This window comes from Crinia signifera, chromosome 9 (assembly GCF_055691185.1).
Source record: "Crinia signifera chromosome 9, ASM5569118v1, whole genome shotgun sequence".
NCBI classification, from domain to species: Eukaryota; Metazoa; Chordata; class Amphibia; order Anura; family Myobatrachidae; genus Crinia; species Crinia signifera.
Window position 1 is genome coordinate 28377004 of NC_139225.1, and position 19283 is coordinate 28396286.

Below are 19283 nucleotides of genomic sequence, written 5' to 3' on the forward strand. Positions count from 1 at the left end.
GCATGTGATGTATCGTATGAGATGCCATTCCCCACCGCTGGGGGAGGCGGTCCGAGTTCGGACGTGCAGCACGACTCCGGTCCGATGCGCACGGAACCGCGCACCGGGTCGGATGTCATACACATGCGGTTTGGCCAATTGTGTGAAATCGGGCCAAAATCACATAGGGTATGGGGGCGATATTCAGAGGTGTGCGCAATGCAGATGAGGGAAGCCACACTGCACATACAGTGGGTTATTCTGAGGCTGCCGAAATTGGAAATTAGGAAGCAGCACTGATTGACAATCAATTTCGTATGCTGTTGTGCAAATGGAATAGACAGGTGGATATTATAGGCAATTAGCAAGACACCCCCCAATAAAGGAGTTGTTCTGCAAGTGGTGACCACAGACCCCTTTTCAGCTCCTTTGCTTTCTGGCTGATGTTTTGGTTACTTTTGGAAGCTGGCGGAGCTTTCACTCTAGTGGTAGCATGAGACGGAGACTGCAACCCACACAAGTGGCTCAGGTAGTGCAGCTCATCCAGGATGGCACATCAATGCGAGCTGTGGCAAGAAGGTTTGCTGTGTCTGTCAGCGTAGTGTCCAGAGCATGGAGGCACTACCAGGAGACAGGCCAGTACATCAGGAGACGTGGAGGAGGCCGTAGGAGGGCAACAACTCAACAGAAGGACCGCTACCTCCGCCTTTTTCAAGGAGGAACACTGCCAGAGCCCTGCAAAATGACCTCCACCAGGCAACAAATGTGCATGTGTCTACTCAAACGTCAGAAACAGACTACATGAGCGTGGTATGAGGGCCTGACGTCCAGAGGTGAGGGTTGTGTTTACAGCCCAACACCATGCAGGACGTTTGACATTTGCCAGAGAACACCAAGATTGGAAAATTCGCCACTGGCGTCCTGTGCTCTTCACAGATGAAAGCAGGTTCAGAGTCTGGAGACGTCAAGGTGAACGTTCTGCTGCCTGCAACATCCTCCAGCATGACCGGTTTGGCAGTTGGTCAGTATCGGTGTGGGGTGGCATTTCTTTGGGGGGCCGCAAAGCCCTCCATGTGCTCGCCAGAGGTAGCCTGACTTCCATTAGGTATCGAGATGAGATCCTCAGACCCCTTGTGAGACCATATGCTGGTGCGGTTGGCCCGGGGTTCCTCCTAATGCAAGACCTCATGTGGCTGGAGTGTGTCAGCAGTTCCTGCAAGATGAAGTCATTGATGCTATGGACTGGCCCACCCGTTCCCCAGACCTGAATCCAATTGAGCACATCTGGGACATCATGTCTCGCTCCATCCACCAACACCACATTGCACCACAGACTGTCCAGGAGTTGGCAGATGCTTTAGTCCAGGTCTGGGAGGAGATCCCTCAGGAGACCATCGGCCACCTCATCAGGAGCATGCCCAGGTGTTGTAGGGAGGTCATACAGGCACGTGGAGGCCACACACACTACTGAGCCTCATTTTGACTTGTTTTAAGGATATTACATCAAAGTTGGATCAGCCTGTAGTGTGTTTTTCCACTTGAATTTTGAGGGGGGCTCCAAATCCAGACCTCCATGGGTTAATACATTTGATTTCCTATTGATAATTTGTGTGATTTTGTTGTCAGCACATTTAACTATGTAAAGAACAAAGTATTTAATAAGAATGTTTCATTCATTCAGATCTAGGATGTGTTATGTTAGTGTTCCCTTTATTTTTTTGAGCAGTGTATATAAATCTATACACATATACATAGGTCCCTTCCCTGATGTTCGGGGTCTGCGAGTGTGCGTATATGCGCATGAGCAAACACCAGGAGCGAGCTGCTTCTGAGACTTTCACGTTTGCCGTTCACTCAAGGAGGGTAGGGAAACTGCCATTGTTTTATAGGCGTCCCCATAAAAAAACATTGGTCGTTCCCCTGGGAACGCAGGTGTGTCGATGCCTGCGTGGGGCAGGCGGCTGATGACATGTCGTCAGCATCCGCCCCCAAATTAAACAGATAGCTGCTATCTGAAAAGTAAGTATCATTTGATGATTGTCAGAGCTTTGTGGAAGCACTTGCTTTCCATTCCACTCTGCCTGCATTATACAATGGATGTCCCCTGCAGACTTTCAATTTAGGGTAACTAAGATAATGAAAGGGGTTGGAGACCACCACTAGCGGAATGAAGGGACTGGAGTGCAGAGTTGAACAAGATCAGATCTGGTTATTAGTGCGTGGTAGACAGGAAATCATAACAGGTGTCAGACTTTCAGAGAAATATGGCATCACATACCTACAACACGCTTATTCAGAGCCATTGTTTGACCTGATATGGCTTAGGTTTCCTAACTATAGATCATGACATTTTTTCTGTTCCCAGAAGCCTTTATAGCAGGCATGTCCAACCTTCGGCCCTCCAGCTGTTGTGAAACTACACATCCCAGCATGCCTTGCCATAGTGTTGCAATTAGGGAATGCTAAAGCTATGGCATGGCATGCTGGGATGTGTTGTTTCACAACAGCTGGAGGGCCGCAGGTTGAACATGCCTGCTTTAGAGCAATCCCATTATCATACACCCACCAGGAGCTACTGTATTTCACTCGATAACTCTTAATTTTGCTGTAGTAGTCATTACATCACGTAGATATTGCGCTCCTTAAAGAAAAATCGATATTTCTCCATCAATCACAGCCATGGAGCCACATATATCGGTCAGCCTTAAAATATGCTGTGTATTGATTATGTCTGATTAACGAACGTCTTTTGTGCTAATTCAAATCAGTGCCCCGGAAACAGTTGATCATTTATTTTTTAACTTAATACATCAATAAATAAGTAATTCACATAGGGGCTTATTAACTAATTGGCGTCTTGTAAAAGCCACGATGACCGGCGTATTCAAGCTTAAAATTTAGAAGGGCAATATTGTCTACTGATTTTTTTCTATGGGGGGGAACAGGCTGTTACAACGCGTAGATGTAACTGAAATGCGTGAAAGTAATACACTACGCAAACATGCCAACGCCACTCCACAAGCCGATCTATGGAGTGGAGCCAGTTTAAAGAGCCATTCTCAGTTTCACTGTACCGGCCGTGTGTACTTACAGGTGCATGGCTTAATCTTTGAGACAAGCATATGCTGCTGGTAGCTCTCGATCCTGTAGTGCCCAGCACCCATAAGAGCTACTGCAGAGCCACCTGCAGGGCCCAGAAGAGCTACTGCAGAGCCACCTGGAGCGTCCAGCACCCTGCAGCCAGAAGAACAACAGCAGAACCACCTGCAGCACCCAGAAGAGCTACTGCACAGCCACCTGGAGCATCCAGCACCCTGCAGTCAGAAGAGCTACTGCAGAACCACCTGCAGCACCCAGCACCCAGAAGAGCTACTGCACAGCCACCTGGAGCGTCCAGCACCCTGCACCCAGAAGACCTACTGCAGAGCCACCTGCAGCACCCAGAACTACTGCAGAGCTGCCTGGAGCATCCAGCACCCTGCAGCCAGAAGACCTACTGCAGAGACACTTGTGGCAGTGCTCTACTTCAGCCCATGAGGACTCGGCACTGCATTCCCCTTATAGTGCCAGTTGGAATAGTCAGATACACGTCGGTTTTGGCGTCGTCCTCAGATCGAAAATCGCTCAGCTGTGCACTAAAAAATGGGGGGAAATTAAATATAACACCCCCTGCAAAATAAATTATAGTATTTGTCTATTCAGGTCTCAACAGGGTTTGCACCAGCAACAAGGCTTCATCCAAAACATCAGGGGGTTATAGCTACAGGGCCTTCAGCCACTTGGTTAATAACCCCCCCAGTTCTGACCTCATGTATGCAAATAAATCATTCTGACCCTACATCGGCAATTCCTCTGCAAACCCCATTGATTTAGCTTCATATTGAGAGCAGTGAATGATGAGAGTGCAGGGGGACTCTGCAGACGTGCAAACCGTCCTGATTTATTGGTTATTTAATGGAAATCCAATGTCCTCAGCAGCAGGCATACAGAGAGCAGGCAGTGACGTGTCTCTCCAGCTAAAATACTATACAAGGTATCAATGAGCAAATGCTCCAAAAAGCATCCCATTCTGCCATAAAATGGATAATTTTCTTCTGGATTTTTTTTTTTTTTTATGGGGCGAGAAACGGGCCGATTTTATGGCAATTTGAAACCCCCAAAATCTGCTCTACACATTATGCAATTTATTTAGCTTATTTCTATTGGATGCGCCCCACCACAAAAGTTCAGCATGGGCCAAGCAGATGGTGGCTATTTTTGTGGCCGAGACTGGTCATGTAGCTACCAGCGCACTTCTGTAGAAGAACACCAGAGCCGGGGACCGGTATGCCAACCAATGCCTGCCGTATGGTATAAAAGTTAAATACAGGCACCATCCAAGAACTCAACCTTCTCCATCATGACGATGCACCTGCCCACAAGTCCAGGAAAGTGGTGCATTGTCTGGCCAATGAAGGCATCCAGGAGCTGGGCCACCCGCCGTACAGCACAGGACTAGCCGCTTTGTGCTACCACAAATCAAGCGCAAGATGCGTGGGATACGTTTTGAGAAATTGGAAGCTGCAGCAGAGATCTTCATCCGGCATGTAGAAGACATAGCTGCTGCAGACTGGTCCGGCTACTTCACCAAGTGGTTTCAGCTCCTGCGACTTTGCACAGACCCCTCATTGGAGAAAAAGGTCATGTTGCACAGACCCTTCGTATGTGTAACCCTACTGCAAATAGTGTCATGGATCATTATATTGGGAGCGCACAGCAGGAACTCACTTTTACAGTCCTGGAAGTGACCTTTAGAGAATGTCTATAATTGACAACTTGACATTTCATGGTTAATAGGGTCCTCTTTGTTTAGTAATTACACAGAGTTTACTGCCTACACTCTCGGTGCTACACCGCCATTGAGTAGACATAGGGCACTGCTCCTGGGGCCGGCACCTTGGGGGAGAGGCAGCTGCTATAAAAACAAGTTGTGGTCTCTGGAGGCTCCTTAGGCAAACACAGCGAGAAGACGATTAATATTTTATAGATAGATACCGGTGTATGCAGAATGTTATTGAACTGTATATCAGTGTAACCGCCGGCACAGCATCACGGCTGCCGCGAGAGGTCTTGCTTCATTATGAAGTGGTCATGGCATGATGCACCACTGAAGGTGAAGTGGTCACGCCATCTTGGGAGCGTGGCTGGAGCGCTTTAGCAGGCTTAGGACTGGGTACTTCAATTCATCGTTGCCAATCATATCCACAGACTGGAGGCAGCCATGATTTTACAAGTGACATCACTGAGAGTAGACATACTTGCCAAATATTTCTCCTCTCTGGGAGAAGCCCTCAGAGGAGACTTTCAGCGTGATTATGGGGCGGGGCCGGAGTCTGCCGTCATCCAACCCCGCCCCCATACTTTAGACCTGCCATGATTTGCAGGTGTGCGTAGAGGGGCGGGGCTAAAATGACACCATTTATATCTTGTTAGCCACACATCCTCCACATATACCCGTGAGTGTCGTTATTTAACAGGCAGGGTAGGAGGATTGCATAACCCTTCAGGGGGGCCGGGAGGTGGGGGGGCTCCTGGCCTCTCCAGGAGGGTAGCAAGTATGAGTAGAGACATTTAATAAACCTACTAAAAACAGGACAAGTCGAGGTGTTGCCCGCAGCAACCAAACAGATTTCAGCTATCATTTTATAGACTGCACTAGATTAATGACAAGTGGACAAAACTATGCTGCACTGCAGGAGGGGCAGATAATATGTGCAGAGAGGGTTAGATTTGGTTGGGGGGTGGGGTGATCAACTGAAATCTAAATTGCAGTAAAAGAATAAAGCAGCCAGACACAAAATAGCGCTCTCAAATCTAACTCTCTGCACCTGTTATATCTGCCCCACCAACAGTGCAGCATGGTTTTGTCATCTGGAAAAATTGCAGCCTCACGAACAGGGCTGAATCAGGCCCATAGACACCTGTGAGTGATGTTTCGCTGCGTCTCTGATATGAATAATATACAAAACTGCTCTGTGTAGCTCGGCCGTGTCGGCGCATTCAGCGGAGGTGCATGACTAAACATTTGTACTTCACTACCTACTGAATAGTTTGTAAGGGAAGCAGTTGAAAGGTCTAGTGTCTAGGTAGACAGTCAATAGGTTGACATAGACAACAAATCGACATGCACGATGGTCGATGTTGACAAAAGGTCGACACAGGTAAAAATGTCTTTCCCATCCATGTGGACTACAATCTACCAACGGTCCACGTTTTCCCCATCATCTAGCTGGAGCACAGTTGGTAATGACTACAGCTGTGCTCTTCTAGGTGATGTGGAAAATGTGGACCGTAGGTAGATCTTGAGGACCGGTTTGGCGAGCCCTGTTCTTGGGTCCTTCAAGCTGGGGCAGATAGCTCTGTGAACATCTGCTCCTGAGCTTCTTGGCAGTAGGGAATCTCAGAGATGCCATGCAGTATTCTCTTCCACCAATCAGAGTGCAGTATTCTCTTCCTGCTTCCCAGCCTGCAGCCAGACAGTGAATGGCTGTGAGCATGCTGATATCTACCAATCAGAGTGCTGACACCTACTCATTGTATTGAATTGGAGAGAAGGTGCATGACTGCAGGAGGGACATGTTATGATTTGTTGTAAAACAAAATCCTGTTAATGGGTGGGTAGGGGCCCCAGTGCATTGCTTTGCCCAGGGCCTACAATACTGTTAAGCTGCGAGGCAATTGCTTCAATGAAGCCGAGAATGGAATACATTGCATAATAATCTGCATGGAGCATGTTATCCAGCTCAGCGATTATAGTTCCGAGATCTCGCCAGGAAAAGTTACTAGAATTTCCCTGAACTGACATAGCCAAGTGCTGGTAATCCTGACTGAAATCACTGACTGGAATAGCTGCTCTATTGTTCCAAAATATCATTTGTTTCGCAAACAGCATAAACATGTTATTACTGGTTTTCTGAAAGTAAAAAATAAACAAAGTTTAGGGTAATGCATCTGCTTAGCATAGGAATGAAGAGAAAATGCAAACTGTGAAGCACTTGGCTGAGGGCGGGATGTATTAATATACAGCGCATTTGTACTAACATATGCGGCTGGCATCGCGGTGCGGTGACTGAGGCCTCCCGCGATACGTGTACTGTGGTGTGCGGGGGGTCACCTCCCTGGCGCCTCCTCCTCCCCTCATGCCAGGACAGCTCAGCGTGGCTGTCCCCACGCCTCCCCCCTGCAGCCGGAAGGACGTCCGGCTGCCTTGCTAGGGAGAGGAGGAGTTTACCTCCCTGATCCAGGAGGACCTGCAGCAAGGTAAGCCGGGGGGAGGGGGAGAGGGGCGGCGGGTTTGCGGTGGAGGCGGCGAAATGAAGCCCATAGGCTTCTATAGGGTATCGCTACCCTTTGGGTGGTGACACCCTGCTATGCGGTGATGTGGCGGGCGGCGATTCATACATTAGGAAATGCGGTAAAACCCCTGAAAACGGGGGTTTTACCGCATTTTTTAGCTTAGTACATCCCTCTGTGAGTGAGGCTGTGAGAAGACACAGACAATGCTGTGGATTACATGCGGCATTCACGTGAGCGATGAGTGACACCCCAGGTGGGGAAGAGTAACTGCACGGGTTTTGAAAGATGCAGGGTGCTAGAATGAGCACAGGGGGGGTGCACTAAAGGGAAAATATTGTAAAAAAAAACCACGTTATCAGGGTTTTTACCACATTTACCCATGCACTAAAACCTGATCATCGAGTTTTTCGCAATATAAAAGCATAGCAACTTCCTTCTACATAATGTACTTAACTGTTGGCCTAAGCACACGCATCTATGTGATATCACCAGTCCTGGCATGCTTAATAGACTGTCTGCCTGGTAGGAGTAAATGGTACAAAGTCCCCACAGTGCGTCTCATGCAGAGACAGGGTGAGAAATCAGCTGCCTTGTGGGTGACAGAGAATCTGAAACGTTGAGCAGAGATACAGTACCGGCCCGGCACTTCTCTCCGGCCTACGCAAACCACAGCGGACAACATATCACAATCATTTCCAGGGACAGGTTAAATTCACTTCCTCGGCAGCAAACACGTAAGGTCTCGCGGTATATCTTGCACTGTGTAAGCCCCGTTCATCACGTAAACTGGGGAACAGTGTAACATTATAGTTACCTGCACTCCTGCAGGAGACTCACTGAAATAGTACAAATCTCCCTGAATAATCTAGCAATCTCCCCAATGTCGACTAACCCACATTATGCAGATCCCATTTGAATGCATTATACATTCAAATGGGATCTTCAGTGGTATTTCCCTGCTTCTATAGGACACTGCCCTGCGTTGAAACGGCAGTTGGGTTTTCGTACATTAGAAAATGAGGTAAAACCCCCCAAAACAGGAGTTTTACCGCATTTTTAGCTTAGTACATCCCGCCCTAAGCCTGGTAAAGAGATAAAGTGGAAGGTGATAACGCACCAGCCAATCAACTCCTATCTGTCATTTTTTAAACACAGCTGATTGGCTAGTGTGTTATCAACTTCTACATCATCTCTCCACCAGTTGTAATACATCTGCCCCAGTGATCCCTATAGCTACTTGCATTTTAAATAAGGTTTCTGGTGGACACTTATACGGAACCTTGTGTACTACACAATACATGAACCAGCCCTGACATGTATCAGTGTCTTTTCTAAAACAAGTACAGTGGATCTTAAGGTGCATACACACTGTACAATTTTTTTGAACAACTTTTTTGACCAATTTCGTTCATTTCGGCCATTCTGAGCGAAATTGGTCAAAATATCTTTCAGTGCGTTTGCGACGAACGACGAATGATGATGCGCATACCCTCCCGTTATTCATCAAGGATGTTCGTCAACTGTGCATGCAGCTCAATTTGGATATCTTTCAAAAAGAGCCTATAAACTGTAGCTAGATCTTTCGTCTTTCGTCAACATCTTTCGTCCAGGACACCGGGTTCAAGGGAAATGTCTTTCAACGAAATTGGTCAAAAAAAATTGTACGGTGTGTATGCACCTTTAATTACTAGGCCGACATGAGTTTTTCATGGTTTTTTTAGCCAACACGTGTCGACAGGCGGCATTTTATGCCCTACCATCCACTAGGGCATGGAGGGAGAATAGAATAGTGACAAGTGCAGTGAGCCATGTGAGGAAACTAATGTTGACCTAATGGTAGTGTAGACCTTCCAACCTTGTCGACTGTAGTCATGTCAACCTATTTCATGTGTCAACCTTGAGTGGTCAACGCAATGCATGTCAACCCAATGACACATACCCTTATACCTTACAACCAGGAACTCGGATAGCAGGAGGCACAGAAACTGGACAGAGCACAATATAATATACAGGTATAATACCCACATACAGCACACGCCGAGCTGCCCTGGGGGATGTACCATGGATGCATTACATAAAAGGACGCAATGCAAGTTAAACACAAATTTAAAAAAAAAAAAACATTACTTAAGGTCAAAGCTGTTTCCACTTGGCTCGTGTGTGTTAGTAATGCACCTGAAGTTCAGAATAGTATAACGTGCTTGCAGCATAGGAGCAGGACACAGCGACGGGGTATCCGAGACACAGGGGGAGATGTATCAAGCCTTATAGAATGTAAAGTTGCCCAAATCAAAGGTAGTGCTAGATAAATAACAGAGGCTGGTTCGCTGCTATGGGCAACTTCCCCCAGATTGGTCTGTATTGTCTTCTCTGAGACTTCACAGACCTGGTACAGGTGAAATGAGGGCAAAATGGCAGCCGATCAATTCTGAATATACAGTATATATATATATATATATATATATATATATATATATATATACATACATACATATAGCGTGAGCTGTATTTAGTCACTTACTGCCTGCAGCATGGGAAGTATATAAACTACAGCAGGGGAAGCAAAGGATAACCAGTCTCTATTATACACACACACACACACACACACACACACACACACACACACACACACGCATGCAGTGAGGACGGTGTGCTGAGGGCTTTATTCTGGCTCACCACAATATAACACAGGGCCCTGGGGTAGGTCATTGCCATAGAATACTTGTGTCACTAGAACACAGCGCCAACACTTTCCTATAGATCCTTTACACCAGGGATGGGGAACCTCCGGCCCTCCAGCTGTTGTTGAACTAGATATCCCAGCATGCCCTGCTACAGTTTTGCTATTTCCCCCGGCTAAAACTGTTGCAGAGTATGCTGGGATGTGTAGTTCAACAACAGCAGGAGGGCCGGAGGTTCCCCATTCCTGCTTTACACCATATATTGCTAGAACTCCCCCCACCCACTCACACAGACTGCTATGGTGGGAGACCAGGCCACAGGCAAGAGACAGCAGCAGATTACATAGGTAAGAGACGGCAGCAGATTACACAGGTAAGAGACAGCAGCAGATTACACAGGTAAGAGACAGCAGCAGATTACACAGGTAAGAGACAGCAGCAGATTACACAGGTAAGAGACAGCAGCAGATTACACAGGTAAGAGACAGCAGCAGATTACACAGGTAAGAGACAGCAGCAGATTACACAGGTAAGAGACAGCAGCAGATTACACAGGTAAGAGACTGCCTGTACAGGGAGGGGTCAGGTATTGGCAGAAAAACTACTAGTGAAATACAGCGTGTAGTCAAAACAGGGGACTATGCAGATAACAGACATCAGAAAAGGGGCGGTGATCAGCACATTACTAGGGTAAGAGACAGCTGGGAATGGGATGGAGCCGAGAGTGCCAGGTTACACAGGTGAGAGACAGTGAGGATGGAGCAGAGAGCGCCAGGTTACACAGGTAACAGACAGCTGGGATGGAGCAGAGAGGGAGATAACACAGATAAGAGACAGCTGGGATGGAGCAGAGAGGCAGATAGCACAGGTAAGAGACAGCTGGGATGGAGCAGAGAGGCAGATAGCACAGGTAAAAGACAGTTGGGATAGAGCAGAGAGGCAGATAGCACAGACAAGAGACCGCTGGGATGGAGCAGAGAGGCAGATAGCACAGATAAGAGACAGCAGGGATGGAGCAGAGAGGCAGATAGCACAGACAAGAGACCGCTGGGATGGAGCAGAGAGGCAGATAGCACAGATAAGAGACAGCAGGGATGGAGCAGAGAGGCAGATAGCACAGGTAAGAGACAGCTGGGATGGAGCAGAGAGGCAGATAGCACAGGTAAGAGACAGCTGGGATGGAGCAGAGAGGCAGATAGCACAGACAAGAGACAGCTGGGATGGAGCAGAGAGGCAGATAGCACAGATAAGAGACCGCTGGGATGGAGCAGAGAGGCAGATAGCACAGATAAGAGACCGCTGGGATGAAGCAGAGAGGCAGATAGCACAGATAAGAGACCGCTGGGATGGAGCAGAGAGGCAGATAGCACAGATAAGAGACCGCTGGGATGGAGCAGAGAGGCAGATAGCACAGGTAAGAGACAGCTGGGATGGAGCAGTGAGGCAGGTAAAACAGGTACCAAAAGAGACAGATGTGAAGGAATAGAGCTGCAGCAAATAAAACAGGTGAGAGACAGCAGGCATGGAACACAGCAGCAGATAATACAGGTAAGAGACAGTTGGAGTTGAAAAGAGAGCACCATGTTACACAGGTGAGATAACACAGATAAAAGACAGTGAGGATGGAGCACAGAGCAGCAGGTTACACAGCTAAGAGACAGCAGGGATGGAGCAGAGAGCACCAGGTCACACAGGTAAGAGACAGCGAGGATGGAGCAGAGAGTGCCGTCACACACAGGTAAGAGACAGTGAGGAAGGAGCAGAGAGCGCCAGGTCACACAGGTAAGAGACAGCGAGGATGGAGCAGAGAGCGCCAGGTCACACAGGGAAGAGACAGCGAGGATGGAGAAGAGAGCTCCAGGTCACACACAGGTAAGAGACAGAGAGGATGGATCAGAGAGCGCCAGGTCACACACAGGTAAGAGACAGTGAGGAAGGAGCAGAGAGTGCCATCATACACAGGTAAGAGACAGCGAGGATGGATCAGAGAGCGCCAGGTCACACAGGTAAGAGACAGCGAGGATGGATCAGAGAGCGCCAGGTCACACAGGTGAGAGACAGCGAGGATGGAGAAGAGAGCACAGGTCACACACAGGCAATAGACAGCGAGGATGGAGCAGAGAGCGCCAGGTCACACACAGGTAAGAGACAGCGAGGATGCAGCAGAGAGCGCCAGGTCACACGCAGGTAAGATACAACGAGGTTGGAGCAGAAAGCGCTGTCACACAAAGGTAAGAGACAGCGAGGATGGAGTAGAGAGCGCTGTCATGCACAGGTAAGAGACAGCGAGAATGGAGAAGAGAGCGCCGTCATGCACAGGTAAGAGACAGCGAGGATGGAGCAGAGAGCGCTGTCATGCACAGGTAAGAGACAGCGAGGATGGAGCAGAGAGCGCTGTCATGCACAGGCAAGAGACAGCGAGGATGGAGCAGAGAGCGCTGTCATGCACAGGTAAGAGACAGCGAGGGTGGAGCAGAGAGCGCCGTCATACACAGGTAAGAGACAGCGAGGATGGAGAAGAGAGCGCAGGTCACACACAGGTAAGAGACCGCAAGGATGGAGAAGAGAGCGCACGTCACACAGGTAAGAGAGACAGGTCACACAGGTAAGAGACAGCGATGAAGGAGCAGAGCGTGCCAGGTCACACAGGTAAGAGACAGCGATGAAGGAGCAGAGAGCGCCAGGTCACACAGGTAAGAGACAGCGAGGATGCAGGTGACAGTCAGAGACGCAGCACAGTGACAGCTATGAGCAGGCAGGTGGGAGACAAGATGGCAGGTAGGGAAAGCAGGTCAGGGAGATGCTGGCTGTGCCCTGTTGCTGCTGGTGACATTTGGAGCTCACACCCATCTCCCAGGAGTCACCCAGCAGCCTGCTGTCAGTGACACCCACCCCAGAAATAGCAGCGCAGGAATGTGCACCCCAGCAGCAGGGCATCGCTCGCCACCTTCTGCCTGAACCAGGGCCCTGGCGCCTGCCACATTCACGTTAACCCATCCCATGCCAGCTGGCATTAACCCTTTCAGCCTGCACCCAGGCATTTACTCACCGGGCTTCGCCTCTTCAGGGTGACATTTTTCCAGAGCAGGAGATGCAGCTGGTGCAGGAACCCCATGGCCGGTGGTCTCCTGTCAGCTCCCTGTATCCCCCTGATCCTTACACTAGAACCTTATGTATACAGGGGGGGAGATGCAGAATTCCCATCCATAGTACTGACCGCAGATACATTGTATCACCCAGTGTACAGAGTCCTCACTGGGGCTGTGCAGGACATAGGACACCAATGGATTGGCAGAAACCCTATGGTGGATCCCAGATCCCTCTCTCTGTGCTGATCTGCACTGACCAACACTCAGCCCAGTTCTGCGGTCTGGACAGGGATCAGCTGTGTTTTCCTCTGTGCTGCTGCTTCTGCCTCCTCCTTTGCTGCTGCTGCTGCATACAGCTCTATACCCTGCCAGTCTCTCATGGCCCTGCCCACTATTAAAGGGACAGTCACATGATTTCACTGCACAGCAGTATCATCTCTCTCAGTAATGATAGTCTATGATCAAGTCAAAATTGTCTTACCTGCACAGTCAATCTATGCTAAGCAATCTATGCTAGACAATATTGACTAAGCAGGAGAAAAAAATAGGGAGATTTTAGCTAACCTTCTAGGAGATTTTGACTATCTAGTCAAAATCTCCCACCAAAATATCACCGTCCATGTGTACACCCCTTTTGTGTCTGAGAAACCGTTTCATTTACTAGAGATATCCAGGAGTGCGTAGTTGGGAAATTCTTAGGGCGCCTAAGAAACACTGGGCATTCCCAATTGGGCTGCCCCCCCCCCCGTCCCCCCGTCCCTCTCCGCCCCCACCACAATGTTCGCCGCGGGTGTGCGTCTGCACCTGCGCAGATGCACACCATTGGTCCTCCTTCCGAACACATAGAATAAGGTCTGTTATCATGATGTACGTGAGCAATGTGGGTGAAGAGTAATATGTGGTTAAGAAATAAAAGGTACGGGCACAAATGTGTTTCTGCGGCTATGGGCCACTTGTTGGACCCTATTTCGTTTGACATGCAATGAGTCGACAACTGAAATAGGTCGATATGTCTGAGGTCGACTGTGGCATTGTCAACCTAGTACTTGTGTCGACTTTCCAACCCTGTTGTCCTTAGCTTTGTCGACCTATTTCAGGTGTGGACCTACAGTAAACCCTGTCGACCTTGAGTGGTGAACACAAGGCATGGCAAAGGAAATAGCGTATTTCCGAGTGGATTAAGGTGACATTTATCAAAAATATACATCATGTCTTATGATTATTAGTGACCATTCCTAATCTAAGGCCAGGTCCACGCCGTCCGCCGCCCCGCCAAACTGTTTATTTTTTTTTGTGCGGCCCACTCCAAATGTATGTGTAGCTACGTGAAAACTCCTCCCTACCGTTTTTTGGGCGCACCCCTATGTACGCCCCTTTTTACAGGTATCCATAGCCGCACCCAGGAAAACACCCTAAACACACCTTAGTTCCGTTAGTCGGTCGTGTACGGCTGCACGTTCCCTCGTACAAAGATCTTAGCACATGCGCATTGTGTATTTGACGCATGCGTAGTAGGCAAAAATAGGAAACTAATTCTCTGAATCAGGCCCTAAGTTCATCAAGGATACCTGTCTGAGTCATTCTTCATTTGTGATAATCACTCAGGGGTGACCCCCAGATTCTGGAGCCTCTTTATCAGGTGTGTAACTAGATATTTGTAAGGGACCCCTATTTAGCAACTGATGGTAATAAATGTATGTAAGACCTATTCCTTAAGGTCCATACACACTGGGCAACTATGCCCAGCGTGTATGGACAGTGATGATGGCATTCATCGCTGGGGGAGGGGGGAGCTGCTCGGTGCATACACCAACGGAGGGGAGAGGACGGCTTTGCATAGCGCAGCGCTATGCAAAGCCGTCCTCAAAGCCGCTCATCTGCTGGTATAACCAGCAGATGAGCCGCTTTCCAGGCGATGATGCGGGAGCGCGCAGCACGATCACCGCTCATCACCAGGGCATACACACTGGGCGGCTTTGAGCTGAAAGCCGCCCGGTATGTATGGGCCTTTAGACAGTAAATATGGGCCCCCTTCAGCTCTGGGCCCCATAGCAGCTGCACCTATTGTAGTTATGCCCTTGCCCTTTGTTTCTGCCTAAATCTGCCTAATAGTATAGTCATCCCTGAATGGTGGGTGGGGAATGATTGTGGGCACACAATACTCAACACAATACAGCACCTTTGGGACTTGTAAGGTATATCCCAGCACCCTGTGGAATCCATGCCACATATAATTAAGGCTGGGTGAAAGGCAAGGCTGGGAGTTACCTGGCATCTGCAGAACAGCAAACGCCTTGCCTGGATCTCCTATGAACTGCAGAACTGAGGAGGAAGTGATCCCAGACTGTAGTAGGAACAATCACTGTGCGCTGCTGTCTGGCGACAGGAAAAGGGGGGGTAGTGTCTGTCTCCAACAACCTGCGGCTCTTCAGCCAATTTCTATCAACAATTTCTGGGACTTTTAGTTCCACAACTGCTGGTTAGTCAGTTATACAGTAGTTAGACAACATACGACAAGAGTGGTACTACAGATCCCAGCATAGACTGCCTCTTTTCTATACAGTGATTAGTCTGTATGGATCTACAGTTACAAATTCTTGAAGTTAGTTGCTAGAAGTGTGTAATGTATATACTAGTAGCTAAAGGGTTAAAATCTGTGCAATAGCGTCATTGTCATGTGACCAGTGCGGTATGTATATTAGAGTTTGGGGTTTTCCTCTGTTTTGCAACACCTGGAGTTACTGAAGCCCCAAGCCATTAAAACTGTGCTGTATTACAGTATATCGACTCACTGATGACGTTATTAACAAAACAAGTACAGAAAGCGCAGATTTACTAAACTCCAGCTTCCTAAACCACCAATACAGGCACCGACGAACCTATGCAGATAAATGAGTTGGTATTGTGACACGAACAATGGCTGTGTGAGCTGCCTGGCCAATCAGAGGCTGAGGAATCACCATACACATAGGGCCTGATTCGGTAATAATCTGTCCTTGGCGTATTCGGCCCTGCGCATGCGTATGGGCACTTATACGCACGTGCAAGGTCCCTGTACGAACGTGTTCAATGACTATCACAGTCGCCAAAGCGTTCGCAGGGGGGGCGGGGCAAGGGGCAGTCACATGACGTCAGCAACCTGTTCTAGGCCATAGCTGAAGCAAATAAAAGACAGGACAGACTGACTTTTATTTGCAAATGGAGAATAAAATCATTCGATGGCCCGGCGACCATCGAATGATGTTTTTTCCCTGTACGCTCATATGCGAATGGATGTATCAGCGTACACATCCATTTGTATGCTTCTGACGGAATTCATGGGGCAGCAGGGGGCGGGCATTTGTTTGCCAAGCAGGTGGCATTTATTTGCTCGCTAAGCACTAGATGACCGCTGCGTAGCGAGCGGACCTGAATCAGGCCTATAATGATAGTGATTATTACCTATTATTTATTAAATACATGAAAGGGGCAATTTTAAGCAATCATTAATTGGGGTATAAAAATACTTTACGTGATGGAGGAATCATTATGGGAATTATCATGAAATATTTGAGGGCTTATTACCCAAAAACCATCATTTTTATGGTAGTAGCGGTATAGACCAGATGTATCAAGCTTCAAAAAGTGATCAAGTGGAGAGTGAGAAACAGCCAGCCAATCAGCTCCTACCTGTTATGTTACAGGCCGGGTTTGAGAAATGACAGTAAGGAGTTGATTGGTTGTTTTTCCACTCTCACTTTTCGAAGGTTGATACATCTGGCCCTATGTACGAAGGATGGATCGCCATCGCCATTGGGCCCCCCCCCCCCCCCCCCCCCTCCGTTCAGTAGCAGGTTCCCCTGAAACACTCTTCAGCAATGTCCACCGTGATTATATATCAGTAAAATTGATTGGGTTGCTATGGGAAACATCCCACCTTAGTAAATTTACCCCACGATTTTTGTTTGCAGCTTCATAGGATGTGTACAATAATCCACCAGTCCGGGGAGAGATCAGACACGAGGGATGTGGTTTGCGGAGACACACACACACACAGGGCCACCGACAGGGGGGGGGCAGGGGTACAGCTATCCCGGGCCCCGGCCTCTGGAGGGGCCCACGCCCCAACATTACTAGTGGCGGCCCTGCACACACACACGTACCACTCCCTCCCTGTATAGGAGGTAGTTGTACTGCATGGCAGTATATGTTGGTGCCTTATTAAATAAATATGTTAAACAATGTCTAATAAGGAAAGTTTAACCATATTTCACAAATCTGTCTGTCCTCTCAGATGCTAGTCTTGGCAGTGGGTAATTCTATTTTCTTGTAGCTGGCGCCCCCTAGCGACAGAGCACAAACTGTGCAGCCCACATCCCATTTAAATATTTATTTATTTACAGTTTCTTCTATAGCGCAGCATATTCTGTTGCGCTTTTCAATTGGAAACAACAGTGATTAAACAAACTGGGTAGATACAAACCAACATGAGGAAATGCTAATGTTTCCCTGGTAATGAGTTTACGCAAATTGTCTTTCTCATACAGTCGGACAGATGACAGATTTACTTCTTCTGAATGCCGTGCGACTTACCAGGAGACACAATCAGCGAGCGCTATAAACTCTAGTGGATCAATTGGATATTAGTTAACCATATTCAATTAATAGAATGTCCTAAAGTAAGTGCACATTGATAAAACAATTAGTTCAATTATTCACAAAAATAGACACTGTACTGAATACTTAATGTGTCCCGCTTATTCCTAGTTTGCTCGATCCTTCGGTATTGGCCACAAATGTCCAATGGTTTTTATTGGTCACCTTACTTGTCCAAAGCATCAGGAATATTTTTGCGGCACCCCTAGGCTAAAGGTTTATCATTCAGAAAGTCAGAAACCAATATTAAATTAAATAAATTGTTTATATCTCATCCTTAGGATCCGTTATGTGGTAATGGACAGGATTCCCTTCTGTTTGTCCCCAATTTGACTATTATAATGGGCATTAAAAACTTGAATTGGTCCTGGACCACCAACCCAGGACACTCCTGCAAGTTTGGGAACCTCTGGTCTAAGGCAGTGGTCGCCAATCCGTCGCTCGCGAGCTACCGGTAGCTTGCGGCAGCGAATCGGGTGGCTCAACCACTCGCCCATCCGCCCCTCCCTCCATTATATGCTGCCGCCTCCCTTCTAAAGTTCTGCCTCTGAGTGTGAGGGGAGGAGAGCGCATTGTGCATCTCTCCTACACCTCACTCTGCATCCCTGTGACTGGGCCGCCTGTCTGCCAATCAGAGCCTGACTGGGCCGCCTGTCCGCCAATCAGAGCTCGCAGGCCGGCAGCCAATCAGGATCCGGCCCGCGAGTTTTAATTGGCAGATGGCCCAGTCACAGGGAAGTGATCAGCCATATCACCTGCCAGCCCCTTAAGTCTGTGGAGCATCCTGCAGCCCAACCCCCCCAGCCCCACCCTCGTGGAGCAACGTGGGCGGCGGCTGCCGCCGCTGCATCACACAGCCCCCCCCTCAGGCTGTGCTCTCCTCCGCAAAACAGACAGCAACAGCAGAGCACTGCAGGGGGACACCGGACTGTCCTCTCCCCGGCGGCGGCGGCAGCAGCAGCAACAATGGTGAGTGCTGCTGGGCATACTGTGGGTTCATACTAGTTTCTGGCACTGTGGGGGCATACCAGTTTCTGGCACTGTGGGGGCATACCAGTTTCTGGCACTGTCGGGGCATACCAGTTTCTGTCACTGTGGGGGCATACCAGTTTCTGGCACTGTGGGGGCATACCAGTTTCTGGCACTGTGGGGGCATACCAGTTTCTGGCACTGTGGGAGCATACCCGGCACCGCTGGGGCATATGTGTATCTGACACTGGACTATTTGGGGCATATGTGTATCACACCCCCATTTTCCGCACCGCTTGTGGGATGTGACTACACCCGTTTTGGTTTTTTTTTGCACACAGTACCACCAGGGTAATTATTTAGAATGGCACCACAATCGGTCAGGCATTGTTTATCTGGCAGTACTGTGGGACATTGTATTTATGGCATTACTCTGGTTATTGGGGACATTGTGTAATTGGCACTGCTGATGGCATGTGAATATATGGCACAGCATCTATTCAGATAGATTGGGGGCATGGCCAGCAGCTCTTAGAGCGCTGGCCATGCCCCCAAAGCATAAAAAATGGAGGATGCGGCCTTGCAGGAGTGCAAC

The 19283-nt window shown here is 48.6% G+C and overlaps 1 protein-coding gene across 1 annotated transcript in view; it reads right to left on the reverse strand.

The window, feature by feature from the left end:
- ABCA2 (ATP binding cassette subfamily A member 2) overlaps positions 1–13433 on the reverse strand; it is an 84978-nt gene extending 71545 nt beyond the window's left edge. The window contains exon 1 of the mRNA XM_083158646.1: positions 13045–13433. Within this exon, the coding sequence (XP_083014772.1) occupies positions 13045–13110 (66 nt within the window). The 5' untranslated portion in view covers positions 13111–13433. The remainder of the gene's footprint in view (positions 1–13044) is intronic.
- Positions 13434–19283: the final 5850 nt, after the last annotated feature.